Raw genomic sequence first — 21,199 nt, forward strand, 5'->3', positions numbered from 1 at the left:
AACTGTGTAACTGTCTGGAAAGTCTTTTAGAGAATTTGCTGTCTTTTGAGCAGGTCGCTCCCTTCACCTTTATGACTTTTTGATAGAAACTTTGATGATGATGCTGTTTTTCATATTATATAAAATCACCTATTGAAATGTGCTTTTAATGGATTTGTACCGGTTGAAGACTTTCCTCCGTAACACTAAACAGAAAATACCTTGGTTTCCTAGTAACTGCCACCCACACTGATTGGAACGTGTAATACAATTAATTTATCCAAGGACATGTGTTTGTCTTGTTTAAAGAGGTAGACCATAATTTGTTTGCGAGAATGGGAGTATTTGGTTTCGAGCTTGTGCTCGACCAATAGATTCATGTTTTGTAATAAAGACGTGTGAGTATTGGCTGAGACCTTTCGCTCCGTGATTGAGGACATGTGTGAGACTGGAGGGAAAAGCATGGTTCTTAATTTGATTATCAGAGACCAGGTTTTCTGAGCTCTTCAAACAATTTGTTTAGTCTCTGTACTGTATGTAAAGTCTCATGACAATAAAATCCAGCCGACGCAGGCTGTGATGCTAACAGTCTTGGTTAACAAGCTACTATGACAACATGAAGTAACACTGAATCCCCAAATCTTTTCCTGTTTCAACTGTTATCTTACTGTTATCCTATGACAGATACTACTTGGGACTCTTTAAAAAAATATATATATTCTGATCACTGGCCATTATTTGCTGTCTCTCTGTTTGAGCAACATGACTGGTGGCGCCTGTTGAAACAGACTGTTACCGACTAAAGAGATGCTGTGATGTGGGCTGCTGTTCCATGCCAGGGCCTGTCATTAGGGACAGGTCTGGATAGAGAACACATGGGCCTTTTGAGCTGTTCCTGTGACATCCCATCAGCAATTGCTTCCCACTGATGGAGAGAGAGGCAGGGAGGGGAGAGAGAGAGAGATGTACTGTGTCTGTATTACTGTGATTTTAGTAAAGCTGGGTCAGAACAGCGTAATAAGTATATATCTGGGCTTTCATCAGTTACTATTCATTTGTGTCTTCCTGGCTGCATGCATCTCTCCTGGTTAAAGTCTGTGTCTCTCCTGGTAGTCTACATGAGCTGGATCCTTGTCTTTGATTCAATTGGGTCCTTCCCGGAGAAGGAAAAAGCCCCTTCCGTTATGTGTGTTTGAATAGCACTGTATAGGATTGTGGTTGCTACGAACACCTACCTTCACATGATAAGGTAAGAAAAATGGGTCTAGCTTTTAGTATTTTATTAGGATCCCCATTACCTGTTGCTGAAGCAGCAGCTACTCTTCCTTGGGTCCACACAAAACATAAAATGTGGCATAATACAGAACATCAACAGACAACAGCATCTCAAGGACTGAACTAGACAAATTGCTTTAGAATCATAGGAATTTAATGATTGAACTTTTCCACAGTTTTAATCAGACGGGTGCTGAGAGAAGGTGACACTTCAAAAAGGCATAGGGCCAAGATGTGGAGGTAAGGCTGCTGTGAAGCATGCTGGGTAAAGACTCACTTGCTCATTAGCCATATCCCTTGGCTACCTCACAAAGCTGTGATGAATGGGTGCTGTAGGGAAGTCATTACTGTACGTCTGTGCACTGAGTGTGTGTGAGTGTGTGAGTGAGTAAGTATGAAGGGGGGGGTAGGTATGAGTGTGAGCAAGTATGAGAGTGTGCGAGTAAGTATGAGAGTGTGTGTGTATGTATAAGTGTATGTTTTGTGTGTGTGTGTGTGTGTGTGTGTAAGTAAGTATGAGTGTCGTGTGTGAGTGAGTAAGTGTGTGTATCAGTGTATGCTTTTTGTGTGTGTGTGTAAGTATGATTGTCTGGGTGTGTGTGAGTAAGTATGTGTGTGTGTGTGTATACCATATGTGCTATACAGTATGTGTGTTTTCCCTGACTTCTATGTATACCATCTTTACTGTTGACAGTGGGCAGTTGCCATGTACATCCATTTGAAAATTGCACACAAGTCAATTACCTCCCCCCTTTAGCTTACCTTCCCCTCTCTCCCCTGCAACTCTCACCAACATTCATTTCCACCCGATGTCATTGATGTAGAGCGTAATGGAATGGTGTTGGAGGAAGGCGGAGCAGGCTGATGAGAAAGGGGGCTGTGGCGTCTAGCAATTTGGTCTCGCCGGCTCCGAGAACTGTATGTGTATTTGAATGAACCTCATCAGGGAGATTTGACATAGATATATTTATGGTGGCACTTAAGGAGAGCGAGGGAGCCGTGACACGAGCTGAGGAGGTAATATATGAGAGAGAGAGGGATGGGGGGAGAGAGAGATGGGGGATAGAGAGAGGGATAGGGGGGGAGAGATGGGGGGATAGAGAGAGTGAGTGATGGGGGGAGGGAGAGAGAGAGAGAGATGGGGGAGAGGATAGAGAGATGGGGGAGAGGAAAGAGCGAGATGGGGATAGAGTGAGAGAGATGAAGGGATAGAGAGTGAGAGTGATGGGGATAGAGTGAAGGGGGGATAGAGAGGGAGAGAGATGGGGGATAGGTAGAGAGTGAGGGGGGATAGAGAGTGAGTGATGGGGGGGATAGAGAGAGAGCGGGGGGGATAGAGAGAGAGTGGGGGTGTAGAGAGAGAGGGGGATAGAGATAGAGGTGGGAGATGGGGAGAGGATAGAGAGGGATGGGGATAGAGAGAGATGGGGGGGAAGAGGATAGAGAGATGGGGGGGAAGAGGATAGAGAGATGGGGGGGAAGAGGATAGAGAGATGGGGGAGAGGATAGAGAGATGGGGGAGAGGATAGAGAGATGGGGAGAGGATAGAGAGATGGGGGAGAGGATAGAGAGAGATGGGGGAGAGGATAGAGAGGGATGGGGAGAGGATGGAGAGGGATGGGGAGAGGATAGAGAGGGATGGGGAGAGGATAGAGAGGGATGGGGAGAGGATGGAGAGGGATGGGGAGAGGACGGAGAGGGATGGGGAGAGGATGGAGAGGGATGGGGAGAGGACGGAGAGGGATGGGGAGAGGACGGAGAGATGGGGAGAGGACGGAGAGGGATGGGGAGAGGACGGAGAGGGATGGGGAGAGGACGGAGAGGGATGGGGGAGAGGACGGAGAGGGATGGGGGAGAGGACGGAGAGAGATGGGAGAGAGGACGGAGAGAGATGGGAGAGAGGACGGAGAGAGATGGGAGAGAGGACGGAGAGAGATGGGAGAGAGGACGGCGAGAGATGGGAGAGAGGACAGAGAGAGAGATGGGAGAGAGGACAGAGAGAGAGATGGGAGAGAGGATAGAGAGAGAGATGGGAGAGAGGATAGAGAGAGAGATGGGAGAGAGGATAGAGAGAGAGATGGGGGGGAGGATAGAGAGAGATGGGGGATAGATAGAGATAGGGAGAGAGATGGGGGATAGGATAGAGAGAGAGATGGGGGGAGAGGATAGAGAGAGAGTGATGGGGGAGAGCGAGTGAGAGTGATGGGGGGATAGAGAGAGTGATGGGGGGATAGAGAGAGTGATGGGGGGATAGAGAGCGAGAGGGGGGGGGGGTAAAGAGAGCGAGAGGGGGGGGTAAAGAGAGCGAGAGGGGGGGTAAAGAGAGGGCGAGAGGGGGGGATAAAGAGAGCGCGAGAAGGGGGGATAAAGAGAGAGCGAGAGGGGGGGATAAAGAGAGAGCGAGAGGGGGGGATAAAGAGAGAGCGAGAGGGGGGATAAAGAGAGAGCGAGAGGGGGGATAAAGAGAGAGCGAGAGGGGGGATAAAGACAGAGTGAGGGAGAGGGGAATATCGTAAAAGAGGGGTAGAGAAATAAAGTAATGCTAGCCAAGACAGATGCACCTGACTACTCCTATTACATTCAGTCTGTGTCCCAAATTAACCCTATTCCTTATGCAGTGCACTACTTTTGAGTGGGGTCCATAGGGTTGCTCAAAAGTAGTGCACTAAGTAGGAAATATGGTGCCATTTGGGACGTATCCTCCGTGTTGTATAGAACCCAGGAGAGGGGGGCTTCAGAATGGTGTGACCACCACAGCAGTAGGCCAGGCAACATAGGGAAGATGGAGCCAGTCAGCCTCAGCACCGTATTCCCCAACGCCCAATCAGGAGAGAGAAGGCTGGTTGGCTGGGGCTTACACTGTAAACACAAGATGGAGGAAATAAGGGCCCAATCCAACAGAGGGGCAAATCCAATCATATCTAGTCATAATCTAATTTGATTGGTCTGGGAAAAGAAACTTGTATATTAGTTTTATTATATTACTCAGATTTAGGGTGCTTGACTTTGTAATTAGATGTTTAGAAGAATCTTAGCCTACAGTATGCTGATATTTAACCTGACTGAGATAAAATATAAAAAAGGATTATTCATAAATTAAGTCCAAAAGTTGTATTTTCAGTCAGCTACTCGGAGCTACTGCTGGGTAGATTTAATGGTGACAGCAGTGCATTATCTCAAGTGTGTATGTGGTTGTGGTGTGTATGTGGTGTATGCATGTGTTTGTGGTGTGCGCATGTGTGTGTGAGCTCTGTATGGTATTCATGAGCCTTAAATTCCATAATAGCAAATGATTGACCTTTTAAAGGTCAAGCCACTAAGCTGTTCTTTCCAAGAGCGGATCAGCCAGTGTGATACGGGTGGATCAGCCAGTGTGATACGGGGGGATCAGCCAGTGTGATACGGGGGGGATCAGCCAGTGTGATACGGGTGGATCAGCCAGTGTGATACGGGTGGTTTGTTTTTCCACCAGTGGAGAAGAAGCCATCTTAGATCTGCAGAGAGCCCGCTTCTGTGGGTGTGTCTCTTGGTGTGCTTGCTTGAATGTGTGAGAGCTTGGGGAGCAGGCAGGATTACTTGAGGGAGGTGATTGAAGTTTAATTAAGCTAAATCAATCCTTCCTGTGGGTAGATAGATGGGACCCGACCAACCAATCATGTTGCTCCTTTGAGTTACCGCGCTTGGATTGATTGGCTGCTGAGACAAATCAATTCCTCTTCTTGGCCAATGAGGTTGGGCTTCATCGCTATGAGTCTCCCATCGTCTCTATGCTGGTTTGTCTGTAGCTCTGGTAACTGACACTTTCTAGGCTGTCTAATCAACCACTAGCTAGTCACGCACCAGTATTCCAACATTTTCAGCAACACTTCTATACTTTCTTTAGTAAGTTTGAACATTGTCATATCAGTAAAAACCAACTAAATAACTAGGTTTCCATCCAATAGGTGACATATTTTAATGTGAATATTATAAACAATATGTGCATTTCCCTACCGGAGATGTTTACATCAAATTGACTTTTTTTCCGGAGGATCTTCAATGCCCGCCGGCTTATCTGACAGAATGCAAGGGGGTAGGAGATGGAGGAGGAAGGCACAACCTTTATTTATCTCCTGCCGTGACAGAACAGAGCACATCTGGCCTCTATAGAATCCAACACAATAGCCGGCGCCAGGCACCGCTCTGTGACAGCGGGGAGCAGCACACAGCCTGCCTGCACTTATTAGCATTGACACTGAACAAACACACACACAAACACACTCAGTCATGAAAGTTGAAGAGTTCAGCTATTATTTTGCATGAACTTGCTATTTCTGATAATAAAGTGAAGCTTTCAAATGCAAACTGTTTTATTCTGAAAATATTGTCTGCCTAGCTCCTCAGACGCAGACCTCCGCCTCTGTATAGACTTCCAGATCTATTGAGAGTGGTATTTTGGTGCAGACTTCTTCAGACACGTTTGATTACAGAATATTCACTCTGATGACGTAGTTCCTCCTAAATCTCAACGCTGAAGTTCCCTCAGAGCCCTTCTGCTTAATGAAATATGCTGAGAGGGCCTGAGTGGTTCTCTGGCCCAGCGTTCTGCACCTTTTCAGATGCAAGTTCCAATAAAGACAATTATAGTCCCCGAGTGCCAAGGGAGTTCGGTTGTGTTTTATCATGTGACTTCATTCAACATGATCTTACTTCATGTGATCTGGGTTCCACCGATTAGGTCTAACGAGGAACAGATAGAAACAGAAGGATCCGTACTCCACTCCAGGGCATGTGATCTGGGTTCCACTGATTAGGTCTAACGAGGAACAGATAGAAACAGAAGGATCCGTACTCCACTCCAGGGCATGTGATCTGGGTTCCACTGATTAGGTCTAACGAGGAACAGATAGAAACAGAAGGATCCGTACTCCACTCCGGGGCATGTGATCTGGGTTCCACCGATTAGGTCTAACGAGGAACAGATAGAAACAGAAGGATCCGTACTCCACTCCAGGGCATGTGACAGAGAATACTACCGCACACACTGCAGTTATACATAGACTATACCATTGCTCTTGTCGTCTGGAGAGGGTCAGTGTGTGCACATGCATGCACACATCTCTGTGTGTGTTGGGTTTGTGTGTGAGAGAGAGAGTGAGTGAGTGATCAGGACTGAGTTAGTGAGATTCTTCATCTACTGTATACATTACCATTCAATACAATACAGTATTGCCTAAAAGTAGTAGTATTTGACATGTTATTCACCATTCATAATATGACAATGCAATTCAAAATGAACTAGAAATACTCAGTACAGTTCAGTACAACTGTAGCCTATAGGCTATTTAAGCAATAAGGCCTGAGGGGTTTGTGGTATATGGCCAATATACCACGGCTAAGGGCTGTTCTTAAGCACGACACAACGCGGAGTGTCTGGACACAGCCCTTAGCCGTGGTATATTGACCATATACCACAAACCCCCGAGGTGCCTTATTGCTATTATAAACTGGTTACCAATGTAATTAGAGCAGTAAAAATCGGTTTTGTCATACCCGTGGTATACGGTCTAATATACCACGGCTGTCAGCCAATCAGTATTCCGGGCTCGAACCACCGAGTTTATAATATGCTGTAGAGCCTAATGCAATAACACCCCTTCAATACACCATACAGCCCTCCAACTCAACTCTGGTGGAACACTGCATTTGTTCATTGTTCCCCTCTAATCAGGGACTGATTTAGACCTGTGTAATTAATGATCAGGTAGAACAGAAAACCAGCAGGCTCCGGACCTCATAGGGTAAGAGTTGAATACCGCTGTCATACAGTATTATCAGCAAGTCCTCTATTTAGTCCCCATGTGTCTCAGTACTGAACACATACTGTCCCTACCCACTCCTAGCCTGGGAGAGCTGTTAGACACTGGTCTGGGCAGGAGGCCATTGTAAATGCAGTATTTGCGCAGAGTTGTGCTTATTTCTGGTTGAGCTTTGATTGGTTCTCTCAAACCTTTTTGTCTTTTGTGGCGGGCTGAGACCTCGCGTTGTTTGAATTTGAAAATCCAACAGTTGTATTGGAAGGGGGCGGCGCTCTGAGGCTGTGTGTGGTTTGGGTGAGAATTAAAAGACACCGAGGAGAACCAATCGAAAAGCACGGCTCCTTCATTATCGACGCATCATGCCGACAACATCAACATAGCCTTTCCAGACTCTGAAGTCAGGAGGACTTTGAGTTAGGCGTTAGCCAGACTAACACACTCCAAACTTTTCTCCCTAATCTGATTATTCCTTATCTGGTGTTTACTGTATAGTCATTTTGACAACCCCCTACTCTCTTCAGTGTCTGTGACATCTTGTACCTCGGAGACCAAGATCAGGAAGTGATGTTACCATGACATTAACCTCCAGCCCCTGGGTAATGGACCTGCCATCAGCCGTGAAGTACTTCCTGTATGGAGGACGGATCTCAGACAGTGCTCCGTCAGGCAGGGTTCTGAGGGCAAAGTAGATCATTGGGTGTTTGCATTTGGAACGAACCAATCAGTCCTGTTTGTTTGACAGGTAAGAGAGGATGAACACGCTGTGCCTCCTCACACGGTAATTGCCATGTTCAGCCTGGCCTCGCTGTTTTCTGTTTGCTGTTGTGTGTGTGTGTTCTCTGTGTGCTTGCTTTTGTGAATGTGTTAGAAAGTGTGTGAGTGCATTAGACTGTTTGTGTGTGTTTTAAGAGACACAACACCAGTTGAAAAACACAGCATTCCCTGGGCTACCCCACATTTCTCTCTCCCCTCGCTCTCTCTCTTTCTCTCTCTCTCAAGAGGCAACACACACAGTACTTCGGCAACAACAACCAGCTGCCTCACAACAGCATATAAGGCACACACACACACCTCCCCCTCCCCACACACACACCTCCCCCCTCCCCACACACACACACACACTAAATTAAGATTAAGGTCATGCAGTTTCCAAATAATCAAATCAAATCAACTGTTATTGGTCACATAGACATGGTTAGCAGATGTTAATGCAAGTGTAGAGAAATGCTTGTGCTTCTGGTTCAAGTAATCTAACAATTCCACAACAACTACCTAATACACACCAATCTATATGGGTGAATGAGAATATGTACATATAAATATATGGATGAGCGATGACAGAGCGGCATAGGCAAGATGCAGTAGATGGTATAGAACAGTATATACATATGAGATGAGTAATGTAGGATATGTAAACATTATTAAAGTGACTAGTGATCCATTTATTAAAGTGGCCAATGATTTAAAGTCAGTATGTTGGCAGCAGCCTCTCTGTGTTAGTGATGGCTGTTTAACAGTCTGATGGCCTTGAGATAGAAACTGTTTTTCAGTCTCTCGGTCCCCGCTTTGATGCACCTGTACTGACCTCGCCTTCTGGATAGTAGCGGGGTGAACAGGCAGTGGCTCGGGTGGTTATTGTCCTTGATGATCTTTTTGGTTCTTCCTGTGACATCGGGTGTTGTAGGTGTCCTGGAGGGCAGGTAGTTTGCCCCCGGTGATGCACTGTGCAGACCGCACTACCCTCTGGAGAGACCTGCGGTTGTGGGCGGTGCAGTTGCCGTACCAGGCGGTGATACAGCCCGACAGGATGCTCTCAATTTGCATCCTTGGCGAACGTCTCTATGTACACAGGAGATACAACGTCAGGTTGACTCTGAGAAAGATGTGAGTCTGTTGAAATTCCAAGGATCCTGTACTGTACAGTACTTGAGGGGAGATTGAGCCAACAGCATCAATCACAGTAACAGCTGTATGACTATTAAGGGTATTTGTTCCATATGAACCGTAGTTAGGGCTTTATTTGGCATTTAGTTCACATTATTAATATTCATGGGCACTGGTGACAAATAGACCCAATCTGTCATGGACAATGATTAACCATTTAATGTCACCAGTAATGGGGTTGACGTGATGAAGATGAATTGGTTGAGCGTGACAGCTGATGCCCCCACTCCTGTGCTGAGATGAGTGGTGTGTTTATGGTTGTGACAAGGCCTTGACGAGATGAGGGGAACACTGATGAGGTGTCTGAGGTTACATTAGTCTAACTAGTCTGTAAAGTACAATCTTAGAAAGAATTGTGCTATCTAGAATCAAAAAGGGTTATTTGCTGTCCCCATAGGAGAACCCTTTGAAGAACCCTTTTTGGTTCCAGGTATAACCCTTTCCACAGAGGGTTCTACATGGAACCATATAGGGTTCTCCTATGGGGACAGCTGAATAATCCTTTTGGAACCCTTTTTTCTAAGAGTGTAGAACCGCAGAACCATAGAAACTGTGTAGGAGGAGACATTTATCTCTTGCTACCTCGCTACCTCTCTTTCTCTCATCTGATATGTTAATCCAGCTCCTTGTTCTTCCTGGCTGTCATCTATCTCTGTACCTTTCTGTCTCTCCATTTCTATTGACCTTTGTATATCTCCAATGTACCTTCCTCCCTTCCCTCCCTCGCTTTGCCTCCCTCTTCCGCTCTCTCTCCTCCCCCACTTCAACTTCCCCCTCACCCCTCCTTCCCCCTCTCTCTCTCTCCATCTCTACCCTCTCACCCCCTCTCTCTCCATCTCTACCCTCTCTCCCCTCCCTCAACCTCTCTTCCTATATCTCTCCCTCCCTCTCTCTTTCCCACTCTGTCCATCTCCCTCCCTCCACCTATTCTGACTAAGCAGGGTGAGGATTGTGTTCAGACAGGCGTGTGTTAATTGGAGGAGACGGGTGCGTCCGTTACTCATCTCGGGCCATTTCCCTCTCCTCGCTGAGGGTCCCGACCACGGGGGGGGAGGGATACCATCATCCACATCTGACACTGTTCCCTCACCATCACGCTCACCGCCTAAACCAGCTCAGTCTAAACCAGCTCAGCGAGGCAGACAAAAAAGGGCCACGGACAACAGAAATAGATTAGTGAAGCACCCTGGGGACGAGGCGCCCTCTTTGGAAGGATGTTTGGCGGGCATCTCCACCTGGGGGGGGGGGGGGGGGTTAGAAGCTTGTTCAATGGTAGGAGTGCTCCACAGGGATCTCTGTGTCGTCAGTGGAATGCTCTTTGAGATGAGCTTTTTTCCTCAAGTACTTTTCCTTTGAAAAGTAAGCCAAGCAAAGGTGTTTCTGGTAGGCAGCATAGTGGTAATGGATTCCTCAGTGAGAGCCTCTCATTCACTCTGTTGTTATTGATATCTAGGATCGATTTCCTGTTTAGAATGTCTTAGGAGGCAAGATGGCCTGCCACTAGTCACCTGCATTCAAGAGGCATCACACATTATTTGAACCTTGCTAATGAGAATAGAATTACAGAGTTACAGGGGACTCCTGACCGCATGGCCTCAACATCCATATCCCGTTAAATCTTGAATATGAGCTAATATTATTGCTTCGAGCATGACATAACTAAACATAATATGATGTATTGATGTACAGCATCGTATTAAACATACATTATCGCCCATCACAGTGTATAGTCATGCAATTGGTTACAGAGGCATCCACCCTCCCATCAGTCAGGCAGGGCTCTGTGCTGAGCAAAAATGGACACGGTCTTGTGTATCCTGTTGGGGTTTTGCCAGCACCAGCAAGCCTGAAGTAGTCCCAGGAAGAGGAGGAGCGGGGGAGAAATGCGCCAGACCTGCCCTTTGGTTAAATACATGTGTACATACATCCTGTTAATAATGAAGCTTACTGTAGTCTCAAGTGGCACCCTACTCTCTATAGAGCAATACCTTTGACTAGAGTGCCCTGGGTCCTGGTCAAAAGTAGTGCACTACATAGGGAATAGGGTGCTGTTTGGAACGCATGTCATTATTTCCTGGATACTGTGTGTCAGATGAGTTGGATAATGATGCATGAATATGCATGATCTGTTTTTACTTTACAGCTACTTGATCATTTGAAAATAGATTTTCTAAAAATGTCCAACAAAGAAATATGTCAGTGGCTTGGCTATATCACTAGAGATAGAAGAGGAACTCAGAGTCACTGTACGCTAGATAGGAGGAGGATAGATGTGATTCTATCTCTTTGTGCTTTCACGTCTGTCACACTGACTAAAGTGGCCTGGACAGCATAGTCTAGCAGAACAGGTCTCCCTGAGTTTGACGCAAAGTTTGGAAGTCGAAGCTTGTGTGTTGACAAAGCTACGCTACCGCTCCTTCAGGTATGCAACTCATCTCAAACTACTTGCCTAATTCAACTGCAGCTAGCGATTCCGTGTCTGACACCTGCCAGGCCGGTAATGGCTGCTCAACCTTTCAGAAAGGCTAACTCGGATAGAGACTGAACTCAACCAAGCGTATAAGGGCTTTTTCACTTATAAAACTCTCACTGAGTTTACCAACATGCATTTGTATGACTCTTTTCAAGACACAGGGTTTTAAAATAATAAGGTAAACAGGTAGAATAGTCCCTTATTATTATTATTATTATTATTATTATTATCATCACAAGCAATATGATAAGCAGATAAATCAAGATACGTTCAGCGCCCTTATCCAACACCTTGTTAGGCTACCAATGCACAGCTTTTGGTCTATTGTAATTGTATGAGAAGCACAGCTTTTGATAACAAGAAAATGTGGTCTGGCTTCTATTACAATATAAATAGTTTTTAAATGGTGAAAGAAAAGTCTTAATCCAGAACGCAGATCTATCATTAAGGTAACCTTAAAGAATCCTTTTAGATCTTACCTTCAAACTTAACAGTAAAAACAAAGTATTATAATAATAATAATAATCTCTAACTAAAAAGCCACAGCAATGCTTCAGCAGACAACAGGTCCAGTGACCAAGGCAGGAATGAGCATACGGTACAGAGTGATCTAAAGATCCTTATATACCTTACAGCTTAATTTACATTTGTACATTTGAATCTTTTAGCAGACACTCTTATCCAGAGCGACTTACAGTGCATTCATCTTCAGATAGCTGGGTGGGACAACCACATATCACAGGCATAGTATGTATACTTTTCCTCAGTACCGGAGCTATCAGCGAAGTCAGAGCTCGTGTTTGTTTAAGTTAGTTCAAATACATTCCTTCCATAACATGCATATTCTTACCCAACCTTAAATGAAGCAACCTTATACATTCTTACAACAACATCCATTTCTCTGTACCCCATCTAAGCTCAGGACCCCCCCCCATACACATGCTATAGTCGCTAACTCCTTTATAGACCTTTTTTTATAGCTGACACTATCTTTCGCCCGACTATAATCGGGTACCATTGACCCTAGGCTGGGCACATACTCTAACTCTGTGTGTCCGTGGGTGTGCACAATCTCAGGCTGCTGCCTGGTGCATGCAAGCATAACCAGAGTGGTTTCTCTGTCAGTCTATGCCTAAATATGGACTTCCCTTTCCTAGGGTCATCCCAGTCCAGACCAATGACTTATCCTAATCATCCATATTACTTCAATTATACATTTTCATTCTAATTCAATCAAGTCTGTCCGAATTCACTTCTTCTTATGCGTCTCTGTGTAGCCTGGCGAAAGCAAACCCAGCACAGGACACAAACTAATTTTGGGTTGTTTATTCTGTCGAAGCTTACATTTAAAATAAGATAATGTGGGAGGGAAATCACTGCATGGTGAAGTCACCATAAAGTAAAGTGCTGTCACCTGTTAGTAAAGTGCATAAAAACAATCTGTACAAAGTGAAATGCATAAACTGCTTTCTTTTCTGTTGTCATTTTTACTCCCTTTTTCTCCCCAATTTCGTAATTACGATCTCATCGCTGCAACTCCCCAACGGGCCTGGGAGAAGCAGTGGCTCTGCTTTCTATAAAAAAAAGCAGAGCCAAAGAAAATACAAAGACCACAACGTTCAGTTAGAATGGACTTTCTAACGTCAAATGTCTGAGTGCAAGATGTCCATCAACAAAATGACATCTTGCATGAAAACCCAAAATACATTTTGTCATAAAACAATATGAATACACACTGTCCACGTGATACCCTAACCCCACATGGAACAGTAGATCCTCATCTTACCCATACTGCACTGGGGGAAATGACATATCAACATATACATTACAATTAAAAAATGAAACAAAATACAACACCTAAAGCTTTATATGAAATATAATGTCATTCTGATAATTACTTGCGCTTCAAATAATGTTAACAACTCCACAACGTGGTTCTGAGAACACTGGTATTCAGCTAGCAAGAAGCTAACATCCCCATGTCAATCTGAAAGTATCAACAGGCTAACATGACCATCTGGCATAAATATTACAAAACGCTGAAGATTATGCAAAATATGATATATTCCGGTACGAGTGTAAAATAAAACGTTTTATTTAACGTTGGACCCACGATGGATTCTTCTTCTATGGTATATCGCACAATTTAATGTGCATTCCGCCCCCTACTGTGCAGGATGGAAACAGTATTCCTAAAAAAGGAACAAAATACCAAAACAACTACTAAACTACTGATGGTTCTAACTTGAAATATCCTTATTCATGTTACTGAGGGAGAGCGGGGAATGCAGAGTTTACATCCTGTCAGAATATGTTATTGTTAGATATTGGGTCTCCTATGGAGAGGAGAAGGACCACAGTCTGGTTTCAGCTGTTGGGTTGTAATTTGCTACACCAGAAATGAATGGTTATCTGTAGGAGGAATGTATATGGTGGGGTCAATGGAGGTTGGATATGAGCCAGGTGCTTGGAATATTACTAAGTAAGGGAAAATTCAATCACATGGTTGCGGTCACTGATAAGGGTGGATTAGTGAGGATTGTGGGCCGAGGTCAGTTTAGGTCACATGAAGGGAGAAGGAACAGTTTATTACCTGTATCACTTAACTTCCTGCCTAGCAACAGATATGTATTGGCTGTCCTGATGTGTAAGGGGGAGACACAGCATAGGAGGAAGTTATAAATAGATGTGCTTGTGTAAATATGTCTTTGTCTTATGCAGCTGTGTGACCCAGTGGGTGAATAAACTTGGTTTGAGCTTTACTAGTCGTCCGCAAGTTTTTACTCGGTTTAGTTAGAACCAAACAAACCTTTATTTTAAAAAATGAAATAAAACAGATCTGATCCCTACACAGGCTCAAGGGGAACCTGGGAGGGCAGGTCTTCTGGCGCCAGTGCCCCTTACAAGTCTTCAGATGTAAAATCCTTAAGTCCCAAAAACTTTTCAGCCACAATAATGTCCAGTTTCTTAGATTTCTTTGAGACTTGTGCCGTACAGTTTATAATTGTGGCAATGAACGCCATAAAATCTATCTTTTTAACACACGGTATATTTTGCCTGGCAGAAAACATTTACTACAGGCTGTGGTGCATCCACTACCATCTCTTCACTAGCATCACTTGTTTTCTCAATTATTTTAATCGCGTCCGCATAGGAGATTCGATTGACTGCTCTAACTTTTGCCACCTCAATCTCCTTCACCTTTACAGGGCACTCCAGGAACTCAGGATAATGATCCTCACCACATTTGCAACACCGCCGTCCTTCTACACATCGTTCTTCAGTATACTCTGTTTATCTGCACACACTTGAAACATGGCCAAATCCTTTACAATTCTTACACTGCGGTGGTGTTTTTACGAAAGCTCTTACAGCGTATCTTAACCAAGCTTCACATGCGTAGGTATTTCCTCTTTATCAAAAAACAACAGGACCGACAAACGTTCTTATTTTTCTCCATTCACCCAGTGGGTCAGACTGGGTCCATGACTCCTTTGACTGGTGCTCTACTCCGAAGTTCAACACTTCTGTTGTCCCGGATTCTGCTATCTTCCTCTGGTCTTCAGAAATACAATGGATCAAAATAAGACCACTCCTGGTCACTCTGACAGACTCCACTTTTCCCAGCTCATACTTCACCATTTTCCACACCTGAAATGGTTCTCCCACATATGCATCATTACTCAACAAACGGATCCCAACCAGAAGCGATACATTATCATTCATACAAGTATCCTCCACTCCAATTTGAGACTATTTCCTTTTTGTTCCAGTTTTCGATACGGCTGTAATCCCGTTCAGAACATTCACCAACTTTGCTCGACGCGCTGCTTGATTCCAACTGTTCATCCACTTCCTCCATCTTTCCTCTCCAGTCACATGATGGATTACAACAGCTCTCCAGTGTAATTTCTTTCTCTCACTCTTACACATTGTGGAGGCGCAATCCCATAAATGCTTGCACACATTATTTACAGCTCTCTTAAAGGGACAGTGCTATTAAGCGGATACAAATGAATACAGCTATGTGCTTTTACCACCTGGCTACATCTGGATTCAATGTTCATTGTCAATGGCCAATGTCCATTCGTGTGTGTGTGTGTTCATGCGTGTGTGTGTATGGCTACGGTCAGCCTGTGGTCATTGTGATTTAGCTGTGGTATGTGAGTGCGGTTCAGCAGTTTTGCTGAGGCAGCTATACATACCCCAGGCCCCCAGTCACCACCAGTCCCAGCCTAGCCAAACAGGCTGCTTGGAGAGCCCTTCCCCACAATACCCAGCCCCACAGGACACTAGTGGGCACATCCATGGAAGGCAGTATACTCTCTGTTTCCTCCTCTCTTCTTCTTCTCTCTCTCCTTCCTCTCTTCTTCTCTCTCTCCTTCCTCTCTTCTCTCTCTCCTTCCTCTCTTCTCTCTCTCCTTCCTCTCTTCTCTCTCTCCTTCATCTCCTCTCTCTCCTTCCTCTCTTCTTCTCTCTCTCCTTCCTCTCTTCTCTCTCTCCTTCCTCTCTTCTCTCTCTCCTTCATCTCCTCTCTCTCCTTCCTCTCTTCTTCTCTCTCTCCTTCCTCTCTTCTCTCTCTCCTTCCTCTCTTCTCTCTCTCCTTCATCTCCTCTCTCTCCTTCCTCTCTTCTTCTCTCTCTCCTTCCTTTCTTCTTCTCTCTCCTTCATCTTCTCTCTCTCCTTCATCTCCTCTCTCTCCTTCCTTTCTTCTTCTCTCTCCCGTTCCATCTGTGATAGATCACTCTCCCAAATGTTCACCAGGTCGCCATGGAAACACTCTGGCCGTGCTGAGAATATCTATTAACACACTCATCATGACAGGACTACCCCACTCTCTTTCATTTTTACTCTTTCTTTCTCATCTCTCTCTCTGTTTTTCTCACTCCCTTCCTCTCATCCTCTTTCTTGTCCTCTCTCGCTCTGCTCTTCTGTCTCTCCCTCTCTCTCCGTGTTCACTCTCTCTACATTCATTTTACGCTTCTCCTTGTCCATCATGCTGAGTATCAGCAACCCTCCTCTCATGGACACATCCCCCCTCCTCAACCATCCTCTTCATCACATATCCCATTTAAACATCTCTTCAGATTCCTTTTTTCTCTTTTTGTCCTGCAGCATCCCTCCATGTCGTCCCCCAGCCTCAGAATGGCTCTGGCTGACAGGTCACAGAGGAACACAACACAAACACTATACATTTGAAATAGAGAATGCATCCCAAATGGCAGCATATTCCCTATATAGTGCACTTCTTTTCACCAGAGCCCTATGGGCCCTGGTCAAAAGTAGTGGACTTTATATGAAATAGGGTGCCATTTGAGAGACATCAAGAGTGCTGCTCTCTGAACAGTGCAGACCCAGTGTAAGCAGCCATCCTACCCTTCTTCCCCCAGTGCCCCCCTCTATTCTCCTGCTTGGTATTCAGGTGTGGTGCTGGAGGTGCAGTCTGGTAGAGTGCAGTATGGAAATGGAACTACATTAGCCCTCCATCATTAGACATGCATCTCTAAGCAAACACACCGAGCCAGACTGGACTGTCCGTCTGAGGGGACAGAGAGACAGAACACGACTCCACACTGGAGGTGTGTGTGTGTGTTTGGGACAAAATTGTGTGTGTGTGCGTGCGAGTGTGTGTTTTAAGTGAGTGTGTATGTGTACGCGCGCACGGATGGGAAATATCTTATATTGTTGTTAAGACCAATTACATGGAAGCCCAGACTGAGTCTAACCTGAAACTCTGCAGTAGCAGCAATGCATTGTGTATAACCTGAGGTATTCCTATTGCAAAAGCATCAGATGTTGGTTTTGTGGGTAGCCTCTCAATATAACATTCTTGACATAGGGATACTCAATCCTACTCATCGTTGCCTGGTGCATGGTGAGTAATACTGTATATAGACAAGTGTATTGAGATAGATATGCTTTCAAGGGCCTTCAGCTGCTCTATAATGTTAAAGCTGGACTGACAACGTGAGAGACAGAGATAAAGAAGGCGATAGAGAGAGAAAAAGAGAGTGTGAGAGAGATAACGAGAGCCAGAGAAAGATAAAGAGAGAGGTCGTGTGTGTGAACAGACGTCTACACCCCAGGCTACCCTCAGTAGGTCTCACATTGTGCCTGTAATCTGCTTAACTAGCTCTATGCTCTCCACATTCTCCCTTGCAGATGGTGCTCACACACTTCACCCAGAAACTACACACACTGCACCCAGAAACTACACACACTGTATGTGTCCACAATCAAACCCAGAGAGCAGGAACACAATACAGATACAATGTACTGTAAATAACACCTGGTGAAAGAATGGTTGAATAGCAGGCACTGTATACACATAAATGCCCTCACAAACTGGATACGTGAGTGTGTGTACAGGCCTAAAGTTGTATGTATCTGTTCAACAGTTATACTCACTAGGCCTTTATCCCAAATGAAATGGCACCCTATTCCCTGAGGTCCCTGATCAAAAGTAGTGCACTATATAAGAAATAGGATGCCATTTGGGACTCAACCTGGTAGAATAAACAAGCAAACCAACTAACTTTGTCTACATACTGCTTCAAAAACACACTGCCAGTCAGCCATGGACCCTGACCCACTTTTACAGTGAGAGAGAGAGTGTGTTAGAGTTTCTGAGTGTCTTGCTGCTCAGTGTTCGGGCTCTCAGGGTCATTGTGTTCTCGACCGAGGGAACAGGTCTTTGTGGAAAGCCTGGTACATTGTCACAAAGCCAGTTGGAACAGCGCTGTCACTGTCATCACAGAAACCACCATGAACTATCTCTCCCATCCAAACCCCAGCCTTCTCTCTCGCTCTCTCTCTCTCTCTCCAGGGCCAACATTCTCCCTCCGCTTTGGGCTTTAATGAGCCTATTCAGAGCCATGTGTTCTATTCAGACAGCTCCCCCCCATCTTTCTCTCTCTGTCTCTCTCACGCTGTCTCTCTCTCTCTCCCTCTTTCTCTCTCTCTCTCTCTCCATCTCACTCTCTCTCTTTCTCTTTCTCTCTCTCTCTCCATCTCACTCTCTCTCTCTCTCTCTCTCTCTCTCTCTCTCTCTCTCTCTCTCTCTCTCTCTCTCTCTCTCTCTCTCTCTCTCTCTCTCTCTCTCTCTCTCTCTCTCTCTCTCTCTCTCTCTCTCTCTCTCTCTCTCTCTCTCTCTCTCTCTCTCTCTCTCTCTCTCTCTCGTCAATAGAAAGCAGAGAGCATGTACGCCAATGTGTGCGCCTCCAAGTTGAATAGCCGTGAAAGGTTTATATTCATGATTCAGGGGCATGACGTTAACATTTACTATTCAAGTGCATGTTGACATTTTTGTTCTCATATTGCAGTTGGAAACCTTCAATAATAGCTCATGATTCAGTTATCAAATGTGGAACATTTTTATTTAGCTATTATATTTTGAGGCAGAGGGTTTATTTATCTCGTACTCCATACAGGCCAATGAAAGGCTGGTGTATGTTTGCTGCTGGCTCCACCCAACATCTAATCAAGTATTGTTCTCTCTCTCTTCTCTCTCTCTTCTCTCTACTGTTCTATCCATCTCTCTCTCCTCCTAGGTGAGCTAGTCCTACCCCTCCCAGCCACGCCCGGCATCTTCTCCCCGTCTCTCTCTTCGTCCGCCTCATCCATCTCTTCCCCCGGCATTCTCCGCCATGGCACTCCTCTCCACCTCTCTCTCTGCCTCTCTCCCCTTCCTTCTCTTTCTCCTCCTCCCCCTTCCTTCGCCCTGCATCCTGGAGTCTCTACGAGGAGGAGGAGAGGAAGAGAACCGCTCCATCTCCACCATGTCCTATCCCTCCATGTCTCCGGAGTTTTGGAGCAACAGCAGTACGGGGCTGGGCGGCAGTTCAAAGTGCTCGCAGCCGGTGGTGTGCAGGCCGGGCACCATGCTGCCTGTGTGGAAGCCCCTGAGCCCCGGGCTGGGCGACCAGGTGGCCAGGGCTGTGGTCTACTTCACCTGCCTCATGTACATGTTCCTGGGAGTGTCCATCATCGCAGACCGCTTCATGGCCTCTATCGAGGTCATAACCTCACAGGTTGGTGCTGTGTGACAGATTGATCCATATGATAGTTGTTAAAGCATTGTACTAGGGATGTCGTCTCATTGAAAATGGCACAGAAATAGAATGAAGAGATGATATTTTTCCAGAGAGAGCTTTCCCACTCTTAGACCCAGTGGTTGGCTCTCCTCTCTCACCTCTCCCTAGACTACATTAACTGTCACTCAAACACAGTGAACATCGAAACACTCTATAATAAAGGCATTGTAAAACTCGCCTCCGCAGGGGTGATAGACATAACAGTTTTTATCTCCAGGAATGCCGCCTTGCTTCTCGGTGTTACCACAGACAGCTCAAATGAACGTGTTATTTAGATGTTTGGATTTTCACAATTCTTGTAGTGACTGACTTTGGGGCCATATGGAATTCCAATATTTCTCTGCTGACTCAATAAACTGAAATAGATTCTACCCTTGGGTTGGAACCGGTTCAGAGAACCGAACCGGAAACCGGAAAAAAATGAACATTTTCAAGAAACAGAACCGGGAATGAAAGTGATACAGTTCCGCAGCAGAACCATTATTTTAAAAGCATGGGAACTGGTTTAGAGTTATTTTATGTTCTGTTTTTCTAGTCCCACAAAAAGACGCAACAAAGCAGCTATGCAAAGCACTCACTCTGTCACTCAGAAACTGTGTCCAGTGTCTGCCTGCAAGCTGACAATCTTTGCCTGTGTGTGTGTGGGTGTAAGCTACCTGCGCTTCCCCCTCCGAAGCATAGGCTACTGTAGCCTACCGACGTTACAAGCGTGATTCAGAAGATAGGGAGAGAGCGTGTGGACGACGGAGAGAAACAACATGGTGCAGTTTGAGGCCATGTGGCGGAGAGTGATGCTGGGGATGTGATCAGGTGGTTCTGGGTGTGTGTTATGTAGTTGAGGGTTGTGTGATGTCGTTTGTATGTGTATGTTTTGTATTGTTCATTTTTTTAAAGAAGATAGGGAGTTTTTTTATTAGAGAATAATAGATTTTCAATGCTAGTTAAAGGAACAGAAAGGAGCGATATAAACAGGTAGTTTTTTAAGTTCGAACCGGTTCAGAACTTTATTTAGCTGGTCGGAACAGTGGAGCGAGATGAAAAATATGGTGGTTCTGTCCAGAACCAAACGATTGGAAAATAATATGAGACTTAGTGTATTGAATTATTGGTTCCATCTGATTTAAAGCTTCAGATAATTGGTCCAGACTCTTTGACATTGTTATAAATTGGATTTCTCTGCTGACAAGAGATGGTGTTTTCAACAAACTGAAATAGATTCTAGCCCTGGAATCGATTCAATAATCAATTACCCGGGCTGCAAAAGATTTTTTTCATAAGTCATTAATCCATTTCAGTTCATTGTTGGGCCATCGAACACCATTGTGAATTTACTAGTTACAGTTGAAGTCGGAAGTTTACATACACTTAGGTTGGAGTCATTAAAACTCGTTTTTCAACCACTCCACAAATTTCTTGTTAAACTATAGTTTTGGCAAGTCGGTTAGGACATCTACTTTGTGCGTGACACAAGTAATTTTTCCAACAATTGTTTACAGACAGATTATTTCACTTATAATTCACTGTATCACAATTCCAGTGGATCAGAAGTTTACATACACTAAGTTGACTGTGCCTTTAAACAGCTTTGAAAATTCCAGAAAATTATTTTATGGCTTTAGAAGCATCTGATGGGCTAA

The 21,199-nt window shown here is 45.0% G+C and overlaps 1 protein-coding gene across 1 annotated transcript in view; it reads left to right on the plus strand.

Annotated features, from left to right (window-relative positions):
- LOC139549728 (sodium/calcium exchanger 2-like) overlaps window positions 1-21,199 on the plus strand; it is a 90,857-nt gene that overhangs the window by 39,898 nt on the left and 29,760 nt on the right. The window contains exon 2 of the mRNA XM_071360435.1: window positions 19,020-19,499. Coding sequence (XP_071216536.1) covers window positions 19,116-19,499 — 384 coding nt within the window. The 5' untranslated portion in view covers window positions 19,020-19,115. The remainder of the gene's footprint in view (window positions 1-19,019; window positions 19,500-21,199) is intronic.

The sequence above is a fragment of the Salvelinus alpinus genome, chromosome 22, assembly GCF_045679555.1.
Source record: "Salvelinus alpinus chromosome 22, SLU_Salpinus.1, whole genome shotgun sequence".
NCBI classification, from domain to species: domain Eukaryota; kingdom Metazoa; phylum Chordata; class Actinopteri; order Salmoniformes; family Salmonidae; genus Salvelinus; species Salvelinus alpinus.